The 23664-nt window shown below is 42.5% G+C and overlaps 1 protein-coding gene across 8 annotated transcripts in view; it reads left to right on the top strand.

Annotated features, from left to right (window-relative positions):
• PASD1 (PAS domain containing repressor 1) overlaps positions 1-23664 on the top strand; it is a 100599-nt gene that overhangs the window by 54068 nt on the left and 22867 nt on the right. For all 8 annotated transcript variants that reach the window (XM_083722835.1, XM_083722831.1, XM_083722834.1 and 5 more), the window contains exons 4-10: positions 614-705; positions 4926-5015; positions 8427-8547; positions 10240-10353; positions 12537-12655; positions 15441-15523; positions 22918-23024. In XM_083722835.1, the coding sequence (XP_083578961.1) occupies positions 614-705; positions 4926-5015; positions 8427-8547; positions 10240-10353; positions 12537-12655; positions 15441-15523; positions 22918-23024 (726 nt within the window). The remainder of the gene's footprint in view (positions 1-613; positions 706-4925; positions 5016-8426; positions 8548-10239; positions 10354-12536; positions 12656-15440; positions 15524-22917; positions 23025-23664) is intronic.

The raw sequence follows: 23664 nt of genomic DNA, 5'->3' as shown, positions 1-23664 counted from the left end.
GGGCGTTGAAGAGAGGGAGATTATTTCATTGTCAAAAATGTCATGCAACCAGTGCTTTTCTTCTTAAAAAATGTTTAGGGGTACTCTCATTTTCCTACTCATCTTGAAATACTGCCCCTCAATGAGGCCAAACTTAGATTCACAAAATGTTTAGGGGTATGTGTACCCCTGTGTACTCCCCAGGAAGAAAAAGCACTGCATGCAACTAAAGAGGTTTCTGGATTGGGAATCATGGACACCAGTAAGACATGAACATGATTGAGAATTGAGTATATTTATGGGATGTGTGTTCAAATGCATGTTTGCCTAGCGGTCTTATGCATTTGGTCCCATGCCAACTAAAACTGAATTTGGGCCGTGGCATTATCTGCATTCTCCTGTTTTCTAGTCAGATCAAGAATTATTTCTAGTTATTAGAGTTGATTGTCAGGTTTTTCATCACTGTTTTGTCTATAGTTAGATTCTCTTCTAGTACAGGGCTGAAGGGGTGATATATAATATGTCTAATTTTCTGATATTGTTCCCTTTAAATGGCCTTCCTGTTTCACAGTGTTTGATACTCCTGTGCTGCTCAAAATCATAACTTGCCTGCCCTCCTTGTTTTTTCTTTTAGAAATCACAGCACAGACTGAGGCCTGTGAGATTAGGCAAGACTGGAAACCTTCATTTCTTAGCAACGAGGAGTTCACTCAGTTGATGTTAGAGGTAGGATAGAATTCAAATCGTACAGAATATGGGGGTGGGGGTGCTGATTTTCAGTTCTCTTTGTCACCAGGCCATTAACCTGCTGTCCTTCTGAAAGGTGCTAGAAAAACCACACCCAGCGTAATACAGAATGCCATCTGCCAACAGCTTTATACGTGTGACAGTCTGGCTGTGAATTTCACTTTTCACAAACAACTTGGCTGGCGATATGAAGAATTAAGATTTGAAGCATCTTTCTGGTTTCCAAAGCCTGACATCCAGTTGTTTTGGCAGTGAATAAAATGCCTAACAGCCCTTCTGCAGTTTGTTTAATCATATATTCCCAACTATTTTCCATGTTTACTGTGGGAATTGGGAAGTTCATAAACCTTACACTTGAAGCAGCCTAACTACAGATATATTTGGACATTCGCCAAATGATTTTTTTTACGTGTTCTGTGAATCATCCTATTTGGGTTTCCATTCTCAATCAGGCTTAGTGGGAAATAAGCATTCTGCACATTTTTATATATAAAAGAGTCCATCTATCTGCCTACCAACTTACCAACCCATCTTGCTTTTAATTGTTTGCTAAAGCAAGGTTTCCCGTTGTTTTCAGACAGTTCTCTGCTTTTGTTTCCCCTGCCAATGTTTAAGGGCGTGCACTGCCCTAGAATTGCAGTCTCTTGATTATTTCCTTCTCATAGAGATGTGATGACTCACCTTCTTTGGAAAAGAAGGTATGTTTATCTCCATCTACAAATGCCTCTTGATGAGCGAGTCAGTCCATTGCAGTTCAATCAAAACAGGCTTCTGCCTGAGAGGAGACAAGCTCTTCGCAGGCTTCATTTGCAGATAGAGGACTATTTAATGTGCTGAGGGTTCTTTATTTTTGACATTATTTTAATGATTTCCCCATGAATGTGAGGGAGCAGAATAAATTGGGGAGTGGGAAGGAAGGGTACTGGATCCGCCGCCCCGCCCCCCCCGTCCAAGCTGCTCGTCTTGGCTCCCTGCTGACCTGACAACAACAACACTTGATCTCAAGAACATGTTGCCATGTGTGCAGCACTCATCAAAACTCCAAGCCTTTTACTGCACTGACATAAATAAGAAACATTGACTAGGGAGAGAAATAATGAAATGGAACGAATTAAGTCAGAATAAAGGTAACAGAAAACTTTTGCTGCTGTGGACTCCCAGGTCTCTGTGTTGCTGTTTCAAATAATATGGCTGGGACTTTTCCACATGGCTTGTGAAAACCTGGTGTTTTATAATTTTTAAAATACAGTGATGTTCTGGGGAAAACAGATACATGGATGAAGGTAAAAAGGAGCAAAGGTTATTGAGTTCACTAAAGTTCTCACCAAATAGCCTCTGAAGTAGTTCAGGAATAAACTGCTGAAAGGTAGTTATTATCCCACCTGAACTCTTTATTCGCCTTCATGGCTTTGATTCTAAAATGACAAGTGGCACTGAAGAATCCTTCTTAATGGCAAGACTTACCTGAGAGTAACTCCTGAGCTCAATGGGACTTGCTTCGAAATATGCCAAAGCCTTCTGAGTTTGGGGTTTGTACTGCCCTCCCTAATGATTGTTCAAAAATGGCATTGCATAACCAGTCTCCCTCAACCTGGTGCTCTCTAGATGTTGCTGAACTACAACTCCCATCACCCCTGCCCATTGACCATGCCGGATGGGACTATAAAGGGAGTTACAGTCCAAAACATCTGGAGCGCAGCTATTGGGGAATGTTAGCATAGACTGTAATGTTATGTACACAGTGTATGTTTCTCAAAAAATCTAATTATACTCATTTCCCTAAGGTGTGGGGGACACATGATGTCATGCAGTGTATAGGTGTGCATTATGTTGGGTAATTATTGTGGGACGCTGAGTTAGAGAAACCTAACAATAATTAATTACTTCGTATTACAGAAGTTCACTCAATGTTATAATTATCCTAACGTTACCTGGAATTAAAAAAAAATTTACTTAAAAGCTCAGAATTTGGTGTCATTTAAGGAAATTGTTTATTTTAATTTTTAACCATATATATTTTTAAATTAGATATGCAGTCAACTAAGCCCCATAGATTTCATTGGGAATTATGTCTGAACAGATCTGTTTAGGATTGTACTCTTAAGTGTGCTTGAAATAATATGTACTCTAACTGTGCAGTTGTTTACACATCCCTTATGCACACAATGAGGGACGTGGGTGGCGCTGTGGTCTAAAACACTCTTGGGCTTGCCGATCAGAATGTCAGCGGTTCGAATCCCCGCGACGCGGTGAGCTCCCATTGCTCGGTCCCAGCTCCTGCCAACCTAGCAGTTCGAAAGCACGCCAAAAGTGCAAGTAGATTAATAGGTACCACTCTGGCCGGAAGGTAAATGGCATTTCCGTGCGCTACTCTGGTGTTGGTGTTCCTTTGCGCCAGAAGCGGCTTAGTCATGCTGGCCACATTCAGTGGTGGAGCTTCATGCTTCAGCACCGGGGGCAGAGAGCAGGTGGGGGCGGGGCTGGCACGCATCCCGGGGGTGGGACGCGCCACCCAAAGGGCCATGGTGTGCGTCCTGGGGGCATGGTGCCCAGCACAGGCGGGGGGACAGCCACAATGGAACTCCACCAGGATTGCGCTGCCGGGGGCGGCGTGCTTCCCCGTCCCCCTCTTCCTCTGCCAGTGGCCACATGACCCGGAAAAACTGTCTGCGGAGCGGACAAGCACTGGCTCCTTCGGCCTGTAGAGCAAGATGAGCGCTGCAACCCCAGAGTCATTCGCAACTGTACTTAACATGCACATAATAGCCTTTACTCCCAAGAATGTGTAAATAAGATTGCAGCTATTATCGCAAGGACTTACCTCTGAGTAAATGTACATAGGATCAAGCTGCATAGCTGCAGTATTATACATACTTGCTAGTCTTCCATTGAAGACTTACTTTTAAATAAATGTGCTCACAAAACTTTTCGAAATCAGTGCACAGATGGTTTTGCATGACATTTAAAATACCTCATGTTAAAGGAACAGAACCATTTAATTGCTAGCAGGGCCTCTTTATAAAAGGTACATATTGTCACATATGGTGGAGTTGCCCCACAGTTTTACCTTTCTGGAACAATGCTTTTCATGTAATGGGGGTGAGGATCACAGATCAAAGTGTTTTAATTGCATCTTTAGCTTTATTATATATACTAAGAACAGCATGATAAACCCAGATTAAAGATTATATTAGTTATATATTTCTGACTGCTAATGACATTTATCTAAGGGATGTGGGTGGCGCTGTGGGTTAAACCACAAAGCCTAGGGCTTGCCGATCAGAAGGTCGGTGGTTCGAATCCCTGCGACGGGGTGAGCTCCCATTGCTTGGTCCCTGCTCCTGCCAACCTAGCAATTCGAAAGCACGTCAAAGTGCAAGTAGATCAATAGGTACCACTCTGGTGGGAAGGTAAACGGCATTTCCGTCCGCTGTTCTGGTTCACCAGAAGCGGCTTAGTCATGCTGGCCACATGCCTTGGAAGCTGTATGCCGGCTCTCTCAGCCAATAAAGTGAGATGAGCACTGCAACCCTAGAGTCGGTTACGACTGGACCTAATGGTCAGGGGTCCCTTTACCTTTGATGACATTTATCTATAAGCATATATAAATGGTATTCTAAATTACAGTTTATTGAACTAGCAGAAAAGGTAACACAAAAACTACAGTTAGATAAAGGACAAATAAGACATCCTTTCTGAAATATGGTATAACTATTATTTTTAATGGAAATAAGGCAGAAACCAGAAGAACACTGACTGTAGAAATGACTGAAATCCCAACAATCTCACAATAAATCAAAAATAGCTTTTGAAAAAGATCTCCAAGTAATTAGAAGACCCTGCCGGGGGGGGGGGTGTCGATGAATAAAGCAACATATATAAAAATAGAAAATGTTTGTAAATGTTTGTGGCAGCAACAGACAACTTGGGGAAAGAATTGCAGAATAAAAATAACAATTGCATTTGTTTCTAATTTATATATTTTGCTTATTGTATTATTATATTAAAAATCCATACCCAGATAAATCATATTCAGATTAGACCCATTTAAATAAATGGATTTAAATTGCTTATGTTCATTGATTCCAATTAGTCTACTTTGAATAAAACTAATGTTGAATGTCACCCAATAATATTATTTCTCTCTCACACAGGATGGAAGCAGGGTTTTTATCTAAATTATTTCTTTTTCCATATAGGCATTGGATGGTTTTCTCATTGCACTTACCACTGATGGGATTATTATTTATGTATCTGATAGTGTCTCTTCTCTTCTTGGGCATTTACCGGTAAGTTCTCACAACATAATGTCTGAAAATCTTACTATTTTCCTTAGGAATGTCAGTATGGATGAAATGCGACAACCATGCATGCAAAGTAATTTTTCAGGGACTTGAATTAAGTTTAATACAACTGTTCTTGTCCCTAAGTAGATATATTTGGATGTTGCTGTCTTTTCTAACCCATGGTTTTCTAGAAGCATGACAAAAACTTGCAGACAAAAACTTGTTTGGTCAGAAATTGCAGGGGATAATAATGGGTACTCACCACATGCTGTCTTTAAGTCTGCAGAAAAACTGTCATCCTCATCCCAATACGTACAGTGATGTTCTGAGATTCTGCACGAAGAACTGCCATGGTGTGGCCTAGGGATAAACAAATTGATTAATTTTGGTCTCTCTTGGTCTCTCATTTTCCCATTCTTAAGTACACTTTGCCTGAATTCCTCATGAGGAGTGTGCATTGTTTTTTCTTAAAAGTCCACATGGCAGTTTGTGTGCATTTTCAGGTACATTCCCTCATATGGGTACATTAGGCAAAATTGGTATCTTTCAGGACATATGGTTTATTACACATATATACAACCTGACCATACGGTAGAAGAGTTCATAGCATTGATGCCCCAAGATGGTCTCGTTTCTCCCATAGCCAGCAGAAATCAGCCATGGCTCTGACCCTCTCTCCAGCTTGCCGCCTTTTCCAAACTGCAACCTTTTCCCTCCAGGTCACATCCCAACCAACTCTGACTTTGTCTTCTACCTAGGAGGGCTCCCACCCACTTGCCATTAGGCACAGAGCCCCTCTCCATGGTTTTCTTGATAAGCCATTGCCTTTCCTTTATTTTCTTAATGGTTCATTTCCCAGGTGATTAACCCCTCAGGAAACTGGCCTGGCTTATATTTTAACATTTGCCTTGACTAAAACCCGACTCCCACTGGATCCAGGAATTTAGGGAAGTCTGGTACCCACAAGCTCATAAAGTGGGTTGTAATACATAAATGATATAAAATACCTGGAACATGTAAACTATGCCTATAATAAGAAAAACAACATGATACTTTAAAATATGGAAGTTAAGAGGGACTTGAAGAAAAATAACCAGATTAAGAATTGTAATATATGAGAGAACAGCAGCTAGACAGGGTAGGTTTAACCTTTTGTGTTTTTGCTGCCAGAAAGAGAAATCTAGCTACAGTCTCTATTAATTGTTTGAACCTGCCAAAGGGTACCGTAGTCCAGATACCAGACGTTAGTCTCTAAAATGCCCACCAGATAGTAATGCAAGATACTCCTTAGAGAGAAAGCTCATGTGCTTGACGCCACCTCTCTTAAGTAGGCGTTTTGTTTGTTTATCTCTTTCCCTGAGTGTATGGGAGACATTTCTCTAATTAACTGTGCTGTAGACTATTCTCTTTTCCATAAGGAGTGCAGATGGCTTGGCTATCTTTTGCGGCTTTGAGCAAAACTGTCTGTTTTCTATGGGTGCCTTTTAAGGCCATCACATTAACACCATCATCATCATCATTAACGTTGTGCAGCCGAAGGCCCACTTTTTTTTTTTTTTTTTTGCTGGTGATATTCAGTTGGGTTCTTCTTTGCCTCCTTGTTCTCTTTGCTTTAGAACAGCTTTCCCTCGCTGTCCGCAGAGACCCAGGGTAAATGCAGAGTCAAAATGCAGTCGGCACATTCTTAACTTGCCCTTTTCACCTCTGGCCTACCAACCTCCACACTTCTTGTGTTCTGTTCTGCCCTGTGCTGAAGCGTTTTCTGCCGTGGTTCAGTTGACAGCACATTGGCTTGAAATAGATCTGGGTTCTTGGCTGAGAGACACAATTTTTTCAAGGGTGTTCCCTCCTCCCCCATTTAAAGCGTTATCACTTCACTCTTTAGTCAAAAAAGGCTCCAAGAAAGGATTATATATCAGTAAAAACAAGGCAGACCCTCTTGTCTGGCTTAACAGTCTAAAATTCACAACACCAAAGGGAAAAGTGGGATGCAGAGGCACTACTTAAAGTTGCAGCTATTATACAGGGATGGAAACTGGTCTGGCAGCCTGATGGAATAGCTGCTGCTAGGTGACAACTGAGGAACAGCCAAAGAAACTTGGTCTCTCAGCAGAGTGGACAGCATTTCCTCTGCTTTATTTCTCCCCTTCCGCTTTGCAGCCTGATGGAATGGTGCAGCTATGGTGGATAGTTGAGTGAGAGCCAAAGGTACCTGGTCTCTGAAGAGCCAGTTGAATAGTTCTGCTTCCTTTTTCTCCAGCCTTTCCTAGATATTCTTGGGCAGGTTACTCTTTCCCAAGGTTATAATTAACAGGTCATAAGCCTTGCATGGAAGGATGACGGTACTGACTGTGTCTCAAGGGACTGAATGCTGCTCCATACAAACAATTCCCCTAAGAACGAAAGATAGAAATCGGGATGTATTGCATAGCCTTCTCCCTGACATCTTGTTTTCTAAATGTTTGAATGTTTCACCCTGCCCCAATGGGAGAGACACTCCGTCATGCACTTTGTTGGCATCGGTCTGTCTCTAGAAAAATGGAGTGTACCTCTGGGGGTGAAGTCACACTGCTGGAGAATCACAGCACCCGCTGTGGCTGCAGAGACCAATTAACTCATAACCGCTGCCTCTGATGCTGTTTTTGCTGTGTTAGCAGCACTGAAGTGACCTCCCCGGGGCACAAGCCTGGGCAGTGCTCATGGAGGTCCTAGTCTGCCTTGATGACAAGACTCCGCCTCTTGGCCTCCTTGGACCCCTTGATGTGGTCCAAAGGAAATCAGAGCAGTATATTTGGCACCAGCTTGGCTTCAGGACAAAGGTTTACCACCTCAAGTGCTGTTCATGAGCATTTGGCCTCAATTTTCCATATGCAATTCGGCAATAGTAGTACCCCGAGTACATAAATTGTTGTGAGGATGATAGGGAAAAAAGAATGCAATATGGTTGTTGGCACATTATTAGGGTTAAAACCCTTTCCCTACGTACTCACTACGTACGTAAACAAGATTTATTGGCACAGAGGTTATAGCATCTCAAAACTGTTATTGTAGTAATTAATAATCATCCTCTGTCTTCTAAATCTTTTTTCAAAAGACTTGTGTGTACATGTCTGCCTCTGAACCAGCTCATGTGTGTGTGTATGTGTGCCCATCATCTTCATGCAGCAGCATTGGATGGCTTGCATATGTGTACACACACCAGAGATCTAACAACACCAGCAAATCATTTATGTCACTTGACGTCAACATAAATCCAAATTCCTTACAACAGAAGCAGTTCCCATATTTGGCTGAGGGTCTTCAAGTGTTGAGTGACTATTCAGTGCTGTTTTTAAGTGTGAACCAGCCATTTCATGTGTTGTGATCATTTAAACACTCTGCCATCGAACATGACAAAGTCTTCTTTTGTATCAGTCAGATTTGGTGGACCAAAATATATTAAACTTTCTGCCTGAACGTGAACAGAGTGATGTGTACAAGCTGCTTTCTCCACACATGGTCATGACGAACGCTGTGGCGACAGATTTCCTGAATGGTAAGTAGCATTTTGTTTATTGTCTCTTTGATAGGAAAGAGAAGACCTGCACAGCAAGGGCGCATCCACAGCATAAATGTTAAGCACTGTGATACCACTTTAACAGCCAGCCAGCCTCTGAAACTCACAGGTCTCTGAATTTCACAGGCAGTTCTTGCAGTGCAAGAAAAGAATACAAAACTACAGAGATTATGGTGTAAAATTTGCATACAAATACACATAAGAGTGAAAACAACATACAAAAATCCATTCTTTTAGGGAAATTTGCTTTGCAAAAATGCATACATTGGGCAAAATTTCCCACGAACATATGTATGTTAGGATGAATGTATACTAAAATCCTGTTGAATTTTCATGACGACTATTTCTCTCTTTTTTTAAAAAAAATCACAAATTGATGTGGAAATGTGAAGAACTGAATTTAAAGTGGGGGAAACGGGAAACTGAAATAAAATAAAATGGACAGATCATATCTGCAAGTTCAGTAGTGTTCATCTGCCATGAATTTGTCTAATCCTCTTTTAAAGCCACCCAAGTTTGTGGCCATCACTTCTTGTGTTACCCTAGCCCCATAAGTAGGACAGAACAGTATGCAATGGCTTTAATTCTGCCAGGGCAATGTAAGAACCTCTATTAGGTTTTCCTATCCTTGCTGAAAGAACCGAATCTCTGTCCAGTGATTCTACAGACAGCTTAATTGTCATGTAAGTACTGATTAAGCTGGCAAAATAAGCCTTCACTGGGACTTAAGAGGCACACAGGGCTTCTTATGTCTTGTGCCCTCTGCCCTATTTCAGCCTTGAAGAAGGTTGCATGATTGAATGACTCAGGTGCAGGGTTAATCTAGAAGTCTTATTTAATTCCTGCAGCGTGCTGTTATTAATGTGAATGTGCTTTGGACAAAGGTGTTGTCAAGTGCAGACCAGTAAGCTTTGTTCTCAGCATAACTTTTAGTCCTATGGCAATCAAAAGAAGCAGCTACACAGGCAAAATGATCGGATTTTAAACTTGTGAAGATGTGTCACTTAACTATGGTTTATTTTTGTTGGCCGTTATTAAGCATTGCATCCAATTTGCAGAAGTCAGAGTTCAGGATGGGCTCTAAACCTGAAGGCAGTGGCGTAGCGTGGGGGGTGCAGGGGGGGCCGGCCGCACCGGGCGCAACATCTGGGGGTTAGGGTTAGGGGGCGCAAATCCACGGGTTAGGGGGCACAAATCCACGGGTTAGGGGGCGCAAATTACTTGTCTTGCCCCGGGTGCTGACAACCCACGCTACACCACTGCATGAAGGCAAAAGCACGGTTGAAGTTTTTTCCATAGTGCAAAACATCTGAATAGAACAAACTGGTTGTAGTGACTGGAGGGCATTTGGGTTCTAGTTTGTACAGTGCCAAGCTACATTAATTGCTGCTGTTGTGATTAATGCTAATAGGATATTTATTGTATTTTATTTTTTTTACTTAAAACGTTTCTGCAATGCTCTTTGCTAAAATTAGTTCAAGAGCAGTTTACACAATTAAAATTTGTTGCAAAGAAGTAGCCTTTTCTTGCCATAGAGTGCTGTCATTTTGTGCCTATGTCATTACATTTCTTCTAAAATATTTTATTTTGGGGTTGGATATCCAGAGTTTTCTGAAGGGATGAGGTCACTATTGAAATTTTTAAAACATTTTCTCTCTCTCTCTCTTTCAGCTGAAAAACAGATAGAATTTTGTTGTCATTTAGCCCGAGGAAATTTAGATCCAAATGAACCCATTACATATGAATATGTGAAATTTGTAGTGGAATTTAAATATTTTACTAATGGTAAGCCATTGTATTATCACTTTGTATTATCACTGTCCCTCTCCCCCCTGCCCATATGCTCATATAGTTGCCTTAAACCTGTTGAACCTCTAAAGTTTCTGGTGCTGACAGTATGTTAATCGAGATTTATTTATTTTTTAGTGCATGTGGGGGTCATCATTTTTTGCATTGTGGAATAAAGCCAGGGCATGGCATTACAGTGGACATCCAGTTATGGACTTCACAAAATCTTTCCCCACTTTCCTTCTGTTTTCTACCAGATCATTTTAGGTCTTCCAAATGTTTTTATTGTTATTGAGCATTCATGATGGTTTGTGCTCATGATGATGGTATCAATACTGTTTGTACCTTTAGAGGTTTCCCAGTGGACCTACCACTTCATTTGCAATCAGTTTATGCTTCATAGTTTACTGCTGAAATCTTTTAACATTCTGTATCACTGATGTTCTAGTTTATTGCCCCCAACTTGTGTTGCACTGAATGAATTAACTTTATTACGGTCACAGACCAGGATAAAAACAACAACAACATATAAATAAAATAGCAGTTAGGATTTTTTTTTTTTAACTGATAAATGTTGGAGCAAATAAGAACAAAGAAACAATCATAGGATAAAACATCTGAATAAAATACAAGATTAAACACGGATAATGGATGGATAAAAACTGATAATTAAAACAGATAAGAACTAAAAACAAATAAAAACATGCAGTTAAAACAACTGTAAGAGCGTAAGAACTAAAAGACTCGCAGTTAAAACAACTATAAGAGGCTGCAGAGTAGAAGCCTCTGAAATAGATGACACTCACAGCATTAGAAACTGATGTGCAAATATGGTTAAATCAGACAATTAAAACAATGTACAACAATAAACTATCCCAGGGGGTTGACTCAGAGTCACCCATGGAACTGAGTTTGGGGATTTTCATGCCAGACTATTTTGTGTTGGGCGATGGTCTGCGCCTACAGATTTGTACACAGAATCTGGCGACCATCCAGGTCTTCTTCTGATCTTTGCCTAACAGCAAAAGGTCAAATTTTTGCTTTTGTGGGAGGTTGTGTTGCACTGTGTAAGGCAAGAGTTCCCTTCCAGACGGTAATAATTTTAATGGAGTAATAATGGAGTAATTTTGGGAAAGCATTGCAAAACAACTAATAAAGCAGAATGATGTGTGGAGAATCCAAAGTAAATTGGCTACTAATGCTCTATGATTGCATCAGGGACATACAGCCCTTGCCCCTGCCCCAAAGAAACCAGTCAGGGTGGGGGGAGGCCCCTATTTTAGTACTGAATAGAGTTGTTTTCTTTTCCCTGTCCAAGGTCTTCGCGACCTTTTTGCAGCTCCATTTCACAATCTTTTCCAGTATAACAATGCCGCGCCAACATTTTTGAAATAATCTCTCAAATAAAAGAAGTCTTGTTATGCTGGATGTTCATAAAGTAGAAAGTTTAGCTGGCTTGGTTTTATTGGCACTGGGTGAATACTGAGGGGGATGATAACCAAAAGTAGACAGGAAAGTTTTGGAAATGCTGTCTTTACTTAAGAACCTAACAAGAGCCCCAGTGAATAACATCAAAGGTGCAAATAGTTGAGCATTCTGTTCTCACAGGGGCCAACCAGATGTTTGGCACCCTTCTGTCTCGAGAGACAATGGAGTGTCCCTCCCAGGGTGAAGTCAAATGACTGCATTAGCAGAATCAAAGTAGACCTCTCTGGGGCGCAAGCCTGGCCAGCAGTGTGTCTGGAGGTCCTGGGCTGCCCAGATGACAAGACCCCCCCTCTTGACCTCACTGATGGAAAGCAGACCAAGGTGTTTGGCACCAGCTTGACTGCAAGAGTTGCGGAAGGAGGCCTACAAGTTGCCGTCTTAGGGACCCCACTCTGGATTTGTGTAGGGTTTACTCCTTAGCTTTTTCTTCTCCCAAAGATTTCCCCCAAGGCAGCGAAGCTATAGGGTCAGAGTTTCCCATGTCTTCTGCCTTCCCCATCTGTCCCACTGTAGTCTATGGGAAGCCCAACAGCACTCCCCTCAGCTCTGATTCCTAGCACCCTCTGTCTGACAGTGGAGGTGGAGCATAGCAATCATGGCTAGCCTTACCTCCCATGAATTTGTCTCATCCTCTTTACAAACAACAATGAAAACTCAGCTTCCAAATCATCGCTTTGTGCTTTTGCTTTCAGTGCCTACATCTTCTTACAATGGCTTTGAGTCTGCCATCGCGCGAGCATTCCGATCGGCCAACGAAGAGCAGGTCTGCCTAGTAGCAACAGTTCGTCTCGTCACTCCACAGTTCTTGAAGGTATGCAGTCTCTCTGATTAGTGCAGTGTTGTCATAAACCAGGGTAGGGAACTGTTTTCAATCCCGGGGCTGCATTTCTTTCCTGGGCCACTTAGTGGTGGGCAGGGCCAATGGGAAAAGTGGGTTGGGGCAACAAATGTGAGTTATACCTTCGCATTTTTAGGCTGGTTTCTTCACACAGTTGCACACTACTCTCTGCCCTCCATGCAGACAAAGCCACAGGCAGTATTCCAGCCAGGCAAAGTCACTCAAGGTGTGAATCAGGGGAAGTGAGCAGCATAGCCAAGGGAGGCTTCTGAGGGCCTGACAGGGAGCCCCAGAGGGCCACATTGGCCTGCTGGAGCCTGAGGACCCCCACCACTGTCTTAAAGGGGCAGGCTCAGTGGGTGAGAGGGGCAAAAGAAGAGAGCTTCTAATGAGTTTCACAAGATCAGCATCTGTTTGTTAATTTTATTTAAGCTATTTGTATACTGCTTAATTACCAAGGCTCCTAACCCAGTGTACATAAAAAAATTACTGAAACATCTCAAAAGTCATATGAGAAGCTGTGGAACTCTGCCGCTTCAGAATGCACATGCATTTTTCATATAGGTAAAGGTAAAGGTACCCCTGCCCGTACGGGCCAGTCTTGACAGACTCTGGGGTTGTGCGCCCATCTCACTTAAGAGGCCAGGGGCCAGCGCTGTCCGGAGACACTTCCGGGTCACGTGGCCAGCGTGACATCGCTGCTCTGGCGAGCCAGAGCCGCACACGGAAACGCCGTTTACCTTCCCGCTGGTAAGCGGTCCCTAGTTATCTACTTGCACCCAGAGGTGCTTTCGAACTGCTAGGTTGGCAGGCGCTGGGACCGAGCAGCGGGAGCGCACCCCGCCGCAGGGATTCGAACCGCCGACCTTTCGATCGGCAAGTCCTAGGCGCTGAGGCTTTAACCCACAGCGCCACCTGCGTCCCATTTTTCATATAACAACTGGCAAAAACCAAACTTCCTGATATCCTGGCTTTCCACATGAGCAGGAAGGCTTTGCTTTTGTTTCATATAGGTACCCTTCCCCATATGGGCCAGTCGTGTCCGACTCTAGGGTTGTGCGCCACCTCACTTAAGGGGCCGGGGGCCAGCGCTGTCCGCAGACACTTCCGGGTCATGTGGCCAGCATGACAAGCTGCATCTGGCGAGCCAGCGCAGCACACGGAAACACCGTTTACCTTCCCGCTAGTAAGCGGTCCCTATTTATCTACTTGCACTTTTGTGCTTTTGAACTGCTAGGTTGGCAGGCGCTGGGACCGAGCAATGGGAGCTCACCCCGTCGCGGGGATTCGAACTGCCAACCTGATGATCGGCAAGTCCTAGGCGCTGAGGTTTTACCCACAGTGCCACCCGCGTCCCATTTTTCATATAACAACTGGCAAAAACCAAACTTCCTGATAATCCTGGCTTTCCACATGAGCAGGAAGGCTTTGCTTTTGTTTTAGTATGGGGCAGTACTCCAGAAGTGGTACCATCCCAGAATGACTCTTACATATGACTTTCTATGAATGCATAGTCCAGTTATAAGCCCAAAGAAGGTACTTAACACTTGAAGCCAATTCTCACAAGCAGCAGATGAGGAAAACCATGAGCACTTCTGGACTTGCATGACTGAATGCTCATCTAAATAAACAGGCACACAAGCAAAATCCCCTATACATCGAAAACCCATACATGTAAACGAGAAGAGCTCTATCCTAGCCATCTGCCTGATCTGCTAGTTTTCTTGGGGGGGATTATTGAACCCCACTTCATATGAGCCACACCTGTAGCCTGAAGTGGAATAGTCCAAATACCAGTTTAATCACCTTATCTGCTGAAAGTTGGTTTTGACTGTAGAATCATGGGAACTTGACTGAATTTTCATACATCATGGATTCAATCCCCACACTAGAAACTGGGGCTTAGTTATAAAAAAATATAAAATTGCTTAGTGCAAGGCCTGCTATGTAACTGAGGCCCTTCTTCCCAGGAGTATCAGACATGCCCTTCTGTCTTCTGTCAGCTAGAGTTCACTCATAGGGCCATGCTATTCGCTTCCTTAGCTATATATAGCAGCCTGGTATTTAGGTTCAAGCCTGGTAGCAAGAGGTGAGAAGGAATTCCATGCAGGTAGGAGGGAGAGAGAGAGGGGGGGAGCACTCCATCCCTCCTAAATGGCTAGCACAGGAATACAGCAGACTGTTGCAGAACAGACATAGTTCTCCATCCCTTGCTCATCTGGCTGGTAAAGGTTTTGGCAGGCTAGTGGAATTGGTAGGCCTATTTGCAAGGCTGTAGGTAAGGGCCAACACATGGCTACACAGTGAATCTATATGTGGGATTTCCAATGCTGGTGCAGAAGCATCAGGTTGCATGATGTTTGTGACAGAATAGCCATGTCCTTTGCCAAGTGGGCCTGCAAACCTTCTCCATTACCATGTCCACTTGAGGTTTCTCACCCTTGTTGTTCAGCAGCTTTGGGCCAATAGGTTGTAATGCTCTCTCTGACACTGACTCATTTAACAACCTTGGCTAAGTTAATGCAGCCTTTTGGTCTGCACCCACAGAAAAATAAAATAAGCAAGGAACGTAGAGGAATGTAGTTGGGAGCAATTCTCATCAGGTTTTTTCAAAGGCCTGCAAACCCAGCAGCCTCATTCACCATATGGCCCATGTGTTTGTCAGAAAGACGTATTTGTTTTCCAAGAGCTGCATTTATAAAAGGGGGGGGCGAGGAAAGAGGAGGAAAAAACCTTCTCCTACCATCTGTTTCTGCAGGAACTTTGCAATGTGGAAGAACCGTGTGAAGAATTCACATCGAGGCACAGCCTGGAATGGAAATTTTTGTTTTTAGACCACAGGTGAGATGGATATGTTTGTTTTAAATTAATGCATTTTTAAGGGGAGGGGAGAAACCACCTCAAGGTGGAAGGGGGGGGGGGGAAGAGTTGGAGAAGACAAACTCATCTTAATTCCTAACCAGGATTTGGATTCATAGTCGAATTAAGTAAATTTGAGAGCATTAAAATTGACACATTGGGTCAAATGTTTATTAGTTCAGCATTCTTTCCTTTCACAACATCTGCTATTGATCCCCAAGTTATAATACTCAGATGTTAAGAGTTGGTTCCAAAGATTCCCTTTTTATAATAGAAGGGCTTCCGTAACCCAAGGAATGTATTTTTAAAAAATCTACCTTATTTTGTCGCAAAGTATGGATGTTACATTTGTGACTACCATTGCTCACAGCCTAGCAAACACAGAACTTCATATGCTTATCTTAGCATTTTAAAAACACTGTGTGAATGTGTGCATGACCTTTGCAGCAACTTGTGGCCATGAGTTCCATAGGTAAATTGCACGCTTGGTAAATAATTTTTCCCGTTTCTGTAAAGGAAACAATAACCAAGTTTGGCAGAAAGGTCTGAAGCAGGGGTGGGGCTTATTGAACACATTTAACTGAACACACTTAGAAATTTCCATGCACTTGTGATCTCTGACTTTTCAGGATTTGTGCCTAATGCACAAAGGCCTGAGAGAAGCCCTGTGCATGCAGTAGAAATATGCCTCCTTGCTCCTCTACACATTTTTAATGCTTGTGTATTCTGTCAAAGCATTTGAAGACAACTCTGATTAAGATTTCACCTTGTGGTTTATATGCACAACCTGTTGTTTGATTAATGAATCTGCCTTTGGGGTGAAGCCAGACCATTGGAGAGTTACAGCACCTACTGTAGACCAATATGGGAGAGACATGTTTTGTTGCAGCTGTGGCAGATGAATTGCACAACCATCATTCTACAATATGTGGGAAAGCAAGAGTAGTTATCACTTGCGGCTGCACTTGTGCTTCACACCCACTAAACCATGGTTTAACGAGACATGTCGGAGCAGGAAAAGAGAAAATGAGAGTCTTGAGAGTGCATAGTTCTGCCTCCCACACAGCCAGAAGTAGAACATAGGCTTTGGCTTCTGTTTAAAACAAGCTGAAGAAACCATGTTTTGAAGTTAGCTTCTGTTGAAGCTGTCCAGGGTTTGTTACTAATTGCATCCCGTCTCTGTGCAAAACAAGCCAAAGGAAAATGAGAAAAACCTGCTAAAATCTTCCCCTTGACCACATGGGGGGAGGAGAGTGGAGAGGTTGACTTATTATACTTCAAATCAGATCCTTAGCTAATGAAATTGATGTGGTATGAAACTGGGCCAGAATTTTTTAATATTCTTATTAAAAAGATCTAGTCAATTTACAGACCTCTTAGTATGTTTTTCTATTAAAAGGTCAAATCTGCCAAGACAATACAAGCAGTTAATTTGCAATAAAGTAGTAAACCAGACACAGGCAGCCTTAAATTATTTACATGGAAAGAGGAGAATTACAAAGACAAATTATGGATTGTATACAGTGCTCTGGGGGGGGGGGAGTATTATGGGAAACCATGTTACTATTTTAAACAAAAAAGTCACAGGAAATCCTACCTTGAGGCAGTGTGTGAAACCACTCATATACAGTGATACCTCAGGTTACATACGATTCAGGTTACAGACTCTGCTAACCCAGAAATATTACCTCGGGTTAAGAACTTTGCTTCAGGATGAGAACAGACATCATGCAGCGGTGGCGCAGCGGCAGCAGGAGGCCCCATTAGCTAAAGTTGTGCTTCAAGTTAATAACAGTTTCAGGTTAAGAATGGACCTCCGGAACGAATTAAGTTCTTAACCCGAGCTACCACTGTACTCAGCCTCTCCCAATTGGATGCATATTATTCATGCTGTCTAGGCATGGCTATCCTAGCTTTCAGAATCCACAGGAAAAAGTCGTGTATATTTCAAAGTACAATTGTACCTTGGAAGCCGAACAGAATCCATTCCAGAAGTCAGTTCAACTTCCAAAACATTCGGAAATAGGATTGCCATATTTCAAAAAATGAAAATCTAGACACAAAAGTTGTTGTTGAGCTTTTTAAGGAAATTCAGCAAAATAATAGGCTTCCTGGGCATTTCAGCGATTTCCAACACTGCTTCCAACTGCTATATTCCGCTTATGTCCAGGAAATTCCGGACTTATACCAAACCTGATCCTCCACACTAGAAGATACTGACAAAGGGCTGTGGCTCTTTAAAGCTCGCTTTGAAGCCATAGTTTCCAGTTCATGTGCAATGGGAAGTTATGGTTCACTGTGGTTCCTGGCTTGTTTTGATAACTCATGTGGAAGAAGGAGCAAAGTGTCAGCAAAGGAACTGCATGCAGGCATATAGCCTGACTTATAAAGCTAGATTTGATCAGGTGAACATGGGTTTTGTGTGGGATGGGGCAGGTTAATACTGTGTCTTTGCAGACTTGTGTACGTGTGTGCCTGGATGTGCAATATCCTCCTTTTGCTGTTTTATTTGCATTACTTGTCCTTATTCTCCATTTTCCCAATAGTACAATAGGACACTGCAATTTCTGTGTTACTTATTCTTGCATTTCATACCATGCTGAGTCACCAGTTTCCTATTCGGAAATCCTAAGAAGAATGTCCAAATTCCAAGCAGCACAGGAAGTTACAAGCAATGAATAACCTAAAAATGAGGGGGTATGCTTTTCAGCTTGTACTGCTAATACGCCAACTCATTAGCAGATCACAGCTAGGTAACTGTTAATACTTTTGTTATTACTTGAAGGATCTGTTCTCCTTCAACAGTACAGACAGTTCTGAAATCACTTTACGATCTCTCCACAGCATTTTCTGGCAATTTGTTAACAACATGTCCCTTGTATTTATAAGTGCTGGACCAAAAAGAAAGTTTGACTTTTGCAGCGAATTAGGGTTTGTTGGTTTTTTGGGTGGGGGAGATTTTTAGTGAGGTAAAAGAAATGCTACAAAATTTGGGAACCTGATAATAGTAGCTAAACAAAGTGTAATCAAAGACACTTGGAATTCGTGATCCTATGCATGCATACTCAGAAGCCTCTCTTAGTTTTCCTAGGACTGCAGCCTTGATAAACTTCTCTATGGGAAATAATTGGCTTTGCATCACAGCAACTTTCTGCAACGTGGTGCCTTCCTGGTTTTTTAGACTACAGCTATGTACACACCCCACCATTCAAAGCTTTATGACTGAGTGGGGGTTTGAGCCCACATCTCCCAGGTTTTAATCCTACACAAACCACTATATATATATTTTTTTAAAATAATATTTATTGAAGTTTCAAAAAAGTTACAAAAAAGAAAAAAGAAAAGAAAAAATACAAAATACAGAAAAATAAAAACAGTTAAAAACAAGTCAATCTTTCCATATCTTGTCTTTCATTTACTTGTTTCCCTGACCTCCTCACACCTCCCTTCTTTGTATTCTAGTTCAATTGGTTATTTCAGCAAATCCTTTCCATTTTTGCTTTTATCTTAATAATTTATCTTAATATATTGTAACTTTACATTCTCACCTGTTAACAATCCATTTTTACATACCCCTTTGTAACATTACTGCTAAAACCACATAACTTCATTCCAGCATCCTTCTAACATTCCTTAATTTTACAGTGTTTCTCTAAATAGTCTTTAAATTTCTTCCAATCTTCTTCTACCGACTCCTACACAAACCACTATAACACAGTGCCTCTTTATGCAAAGATGCATAGGATTGCACGGTTAGTGAGATAGTCCCTCAGGCAAATATGGACGCACTCAGTAGTTTTGCTCTGGGATGCCACAAACATCGATTGGTATGCATTCCATTGCCAACATAAGAAGAGTCCTGCTAAATTTGTGAAGCCCAAAATCAGGATGGAGACAAGTAACTAATACTCATTGAGGTTGGGGTCACGCTGCCTCTCAACCTGAATATTTAGTCAACTTACGCATGTATTCCAGTAGTGAGCTTATTGTCCCAAGAGTGGATTCCTTCTGTAGCCGAAGCAGCACCATCCATGCACAAGGGAGCCCCAAGACTTTCAGAAGTACAAATAAAAAGTTTAAGGGCCCTAATGGAGGGAAATCTTAATATCAGCCCAGTGAGGACTGACCATGCTAAATAGCCATGAAATGTCTAGCTGAATGCTGAAGATGGGAAAGTAAGGCAGGTGGAATGGAACAACCTGGAAAAGGGCATGTTTGGCTGGAAACCTGAGCAGGAATAGTTTATACTGCAACGTTGTGTTCAGATTTTGCTTGTCAATGTCTAGCAGCTACTGATAGACTTTTTTTTCCTGCATGAAGCTCTGCTTCACACATACAGTAGGATGGCTCACCTGTTGTGAACAATTTCCATCATTCCTCACAATTGGCCATGCTGGGAAAATCTGGAGGGCCACAGGTTAGGCAGTCCTGTTATACAAAGACAACCCACTCAGCCAGTTATAGGTCTCCAATGAGCATATCTGTGTGAAATCTTTGAAAATATTAGGCATAAACCTAAGAAACACACATAACATGCCTTCATATTTCTTGTACCATTTTTGTGGGAGAGGGAAGTATTCACTTTGGGTTGATTCCCGTTGCCCCAATACGTAGCACACTTTGCAACACACTGCCCCCCCCCCCCCAGCTGAATTCAATCTTGCTGGTTTTTATAACCTATTTGTAGGTTGCTTTGTGACACTTGCCTTTCCTCTTGCAAAAAGCATACTGAGAGTGACTAAAAGGAAGGAAGATGTTATTCTGTTATGCAATAAAAAGCCTCCAGCTTGTTCTTGTGAATGCCGTAATTTCTAAGAGCATTAACTGTTTCCTCAGTGCATACGCACACATCTCTACCCTGAATTGTTTGCCCAAAATTGTGCAGAATTTACTGTTAACTGTTCCTTCTGAGAGCCGACACAAGCTCTTTGTTGAAAGAGTGTTTGCAGTCCTGTGCATATTTTTACTTACCTGGCAGTGCAAAGCAAGACTCAGGTTTTAGTAGACAAGTTTCGGCTTGTGCTGAAAGGCAGGACTGAGGGCATGAATGTGTAGATTGCCAAATTATGCCTTATGTGGAAGGGAAGGATATGTTGTTCTGTTTGCAACTTATATATTGGCCTGTTCTTAGGTGTAATCAGAACAATTATGCAGGAGTCATTGTATACATTTTGTCACACAGCTGTTCGAAGATTATTCCCTGACCATAGGAGACTTGGCTTAATGAAAAGCTTTCCCCAGTGGTGGTGGCTGTGCTCACAGACAAGTTTGCTGTGGTTTGTTGAGATTGGGGTTGGTGTGGGAAGTGGAGAAACAACCCAGCCTACTAGTCTAGTATGCCCTTAACAGCAGGTTGATTTTATAGGTGGCCATAGATGAAGCTTCTCCAGGCAGGGACAAATTCACAGCTAGAGCTCCACTAGCGCTGGTTTCAACCCCATATGGGCCAACTGCATATTCCTGCATATGCAGGGGGTTGGACTAGATGACCCTCAGGGTCCTTTCCAACTCTACAATTACAAAATACTATGAACAGCTGGGGCTTCTGGGAATTGTAGTCCAACAGCATTTGGAGGGCCATTGGACCCCCACTGCTGTGTTAAAAGGTGATTGTTAGATTAATTGATGGAGGGAACCTCTATCAATGGCTGCCAGCCATGATGACTGTAAGGGACATTTAAATTCAGAAACAGTAATAATAATTAATTTAATTTATTAAAACAAAACTTAAAAATTAAAAGATGGTTAAAAACAAATATCACCTGTTGTCAGGGGTTCAGGAGCAGAGACACAGGAGATGGAGCAAATGGAGAGCGAGGAGGAGGAATCCGAGGGGGGTGTAGGCAGTGACAGTGGTCAAAGAGATTCCATGAGTCTCTCCAGCGAATCGGAAGATTCACAGAAAGGAGCGCCGATGGCCAGGGCAAGGGGGGTGCCAAGGGGGAAACCCCAGAAGGAAGGGGCCAGCGGGGACTCCCTGAGCAGCAGTTGGAAATCAGGACCAGCTTCCCCACCAGAGCGCAGTGGGGGGGAGGAGTCCCAGGCATCAGGACCAGTGTTCTCACCACCAGAGAGAGGAGATGAGTCAGGATTGACCACGCCTCCATCGGAGAGCGGGGAAACGGTCAAGAGGAAAGTCACAGGCTGGGCGCGCGCGCCAAGTTCAAATGTACAGGCGAGCGGCACAGCAGGTAGCCCAGATAGGGAGCCAGGTCCTAAAGCCCGCCGGAAGGAAGGGCAAGACTCAGGGGGGTCAGCGTCAGAAGAGTCCAGGAAGGAGGAAACCCCAGGGGGCAGAAGGACCCAGAGGAGGAAGGTACAGCGCAGGAGGTGGAGCCGGGCTAGGATCTTAAACTGGTGCGGAAGGGATAGTGACTCAGAGGGGACTTCGCCGATCTAGAGTCAAGACGTAGGGCTGCGCGCTCTGGGGTTTGAAATGGAAACTAAACTTCAATAAAGACTTTTGTACATTACATCAACCAGGCGTTGGTCCTCTGTGAGCTGGGACCTAGAGGCAGCTCTGACACCTGTTATCATGATTTACCCTTACTTTGCACGGTTTCTTCCATATTATTATTATTATTATTATTATTATTATTATTATTATTATTTAAAAACAACTTCACATAAATTGTTCCTTCTCTGCTTTTCACGGGGGACTGGTGGACAAGGAGCTAGGGAGGAAACGGAAGCCCCAGACTTCTGACCACAGCAAATCCCCTGGTTTTGGCCATGTGCTTTTAAGACTATGTGCTCATAATGGGTAGAAATATGATTCTATGTTTAAACAAAAGGGTTGGGAGTCTTAGGAAGCAGCTTCTATAATCATGGCATGTACACACAGCACTAACCGTAGCGCACAAATTGGTTCCCTATCTGGGAACCCTGAGCGTCTGTCAACTTATAAAACCTCCCAGGCATTTGGTAACGAATGACTCACTTCCCTCTCCCCATTTGCTGCTTAAATCCCAAGAAGTGAGTAAACTCCTTAACGACATACATAGGAAGCTGACTTAACATCGGCTCAGGCCATTGGCCCATTTAGACTAGTAGGGTGAGTTCTGATTGGCTCTCTCAAGGCTTAAGGCGGGTTACTTTTAACAACAATAATTATTTACATTGCCATTCATCCTCTTAAGCAATCTCTCTTTAGCGCTAGCTAAGATATGGTGCAATCCTATGCTGTCTATCCAGGAGTAAGCTCCATTGAATTCAGTAGGACTTGTTTCCAAGCATATTGCAGATAAGATTGCAACCAATACATCTTTCTTGCAATACATGATAAAATAATTTCAGGATAATGCTCCCCCCCCCCACTAAAGAGCTCTCAAAACGGCAAACTTTGTACTCACAACTTTCCTTCCCTCGTGTTCCAGGGCCCCACCTATTATAGGTTATTTACCCTTTGAGGTGCTTGGGACTTCAGGTTATGACTATTACCATGCAGACGACCTGGAACTTCTTGCTCGGTGCCACGAACACTGTAAGTGTCTCTGTTCACTATGTGAAATGGACTGTCAGATGTGTGTATTTTAATTGCATTTCTTGTTGTCTCTCTCCACCCTCCACCCTAAGCTTAGAACACCTGTGCAAATCACTGCAGCCATACGAAAACCATTTGTGATGGAAAACTTAACTGTAAAATGATGTCAACCCAAAGCCAAATTAGACTGGACATTAAACCTATATTTGCATTTAGCATGCAGTGTTGTTTGGCTGTTGTTGTTTTTTAAAATGCAGATTGTATTAGCTGGGAGTACTGATAATGAATGGAATTAGAACAGGCATAAAGGGAATTTACTCTGCCTTATTTGCCTTATTTGAAGTTATCAGCCTAAACCCCCAGATGGAGCTGCTATTATAATTGTCATGGGTTTATTTGTTTTAACATTGTCTATTCTGTTGTAATCTGCCCTGGGACCTTAAGGTGAGGGGTGTGTACGAAATTGTGAGAAGCAGGAAAGAAATCATGTAAAAAAAAAGAAAGAAAATGAAAACATACAAACAAATTAATATTTGCATTTTTAAAAGCGTGCATGCTAAAAGCAAAGATGTGTTTAACGTCAAATCTAGTTTGGGACTCAGCCTTCTTATGTTACCTCTCTACCACCTGTGTTTTTGAA

Source organism: Podarcis gaigeae, assembly GCF_964106915.1.
Source record: "Podarcis gaigeae genome assembly, chromosome: Z".
NCBI lineage: Eukaryota > Metazoa > Chordata > Lepidosauria > Squamata > Lacertidae > Podarcis > Podarcis gaigeae.
Note: the sequence above shows the minus strand (reverse complement) of the source record. Positions and strands in the feature narration are given on the sequence as shown.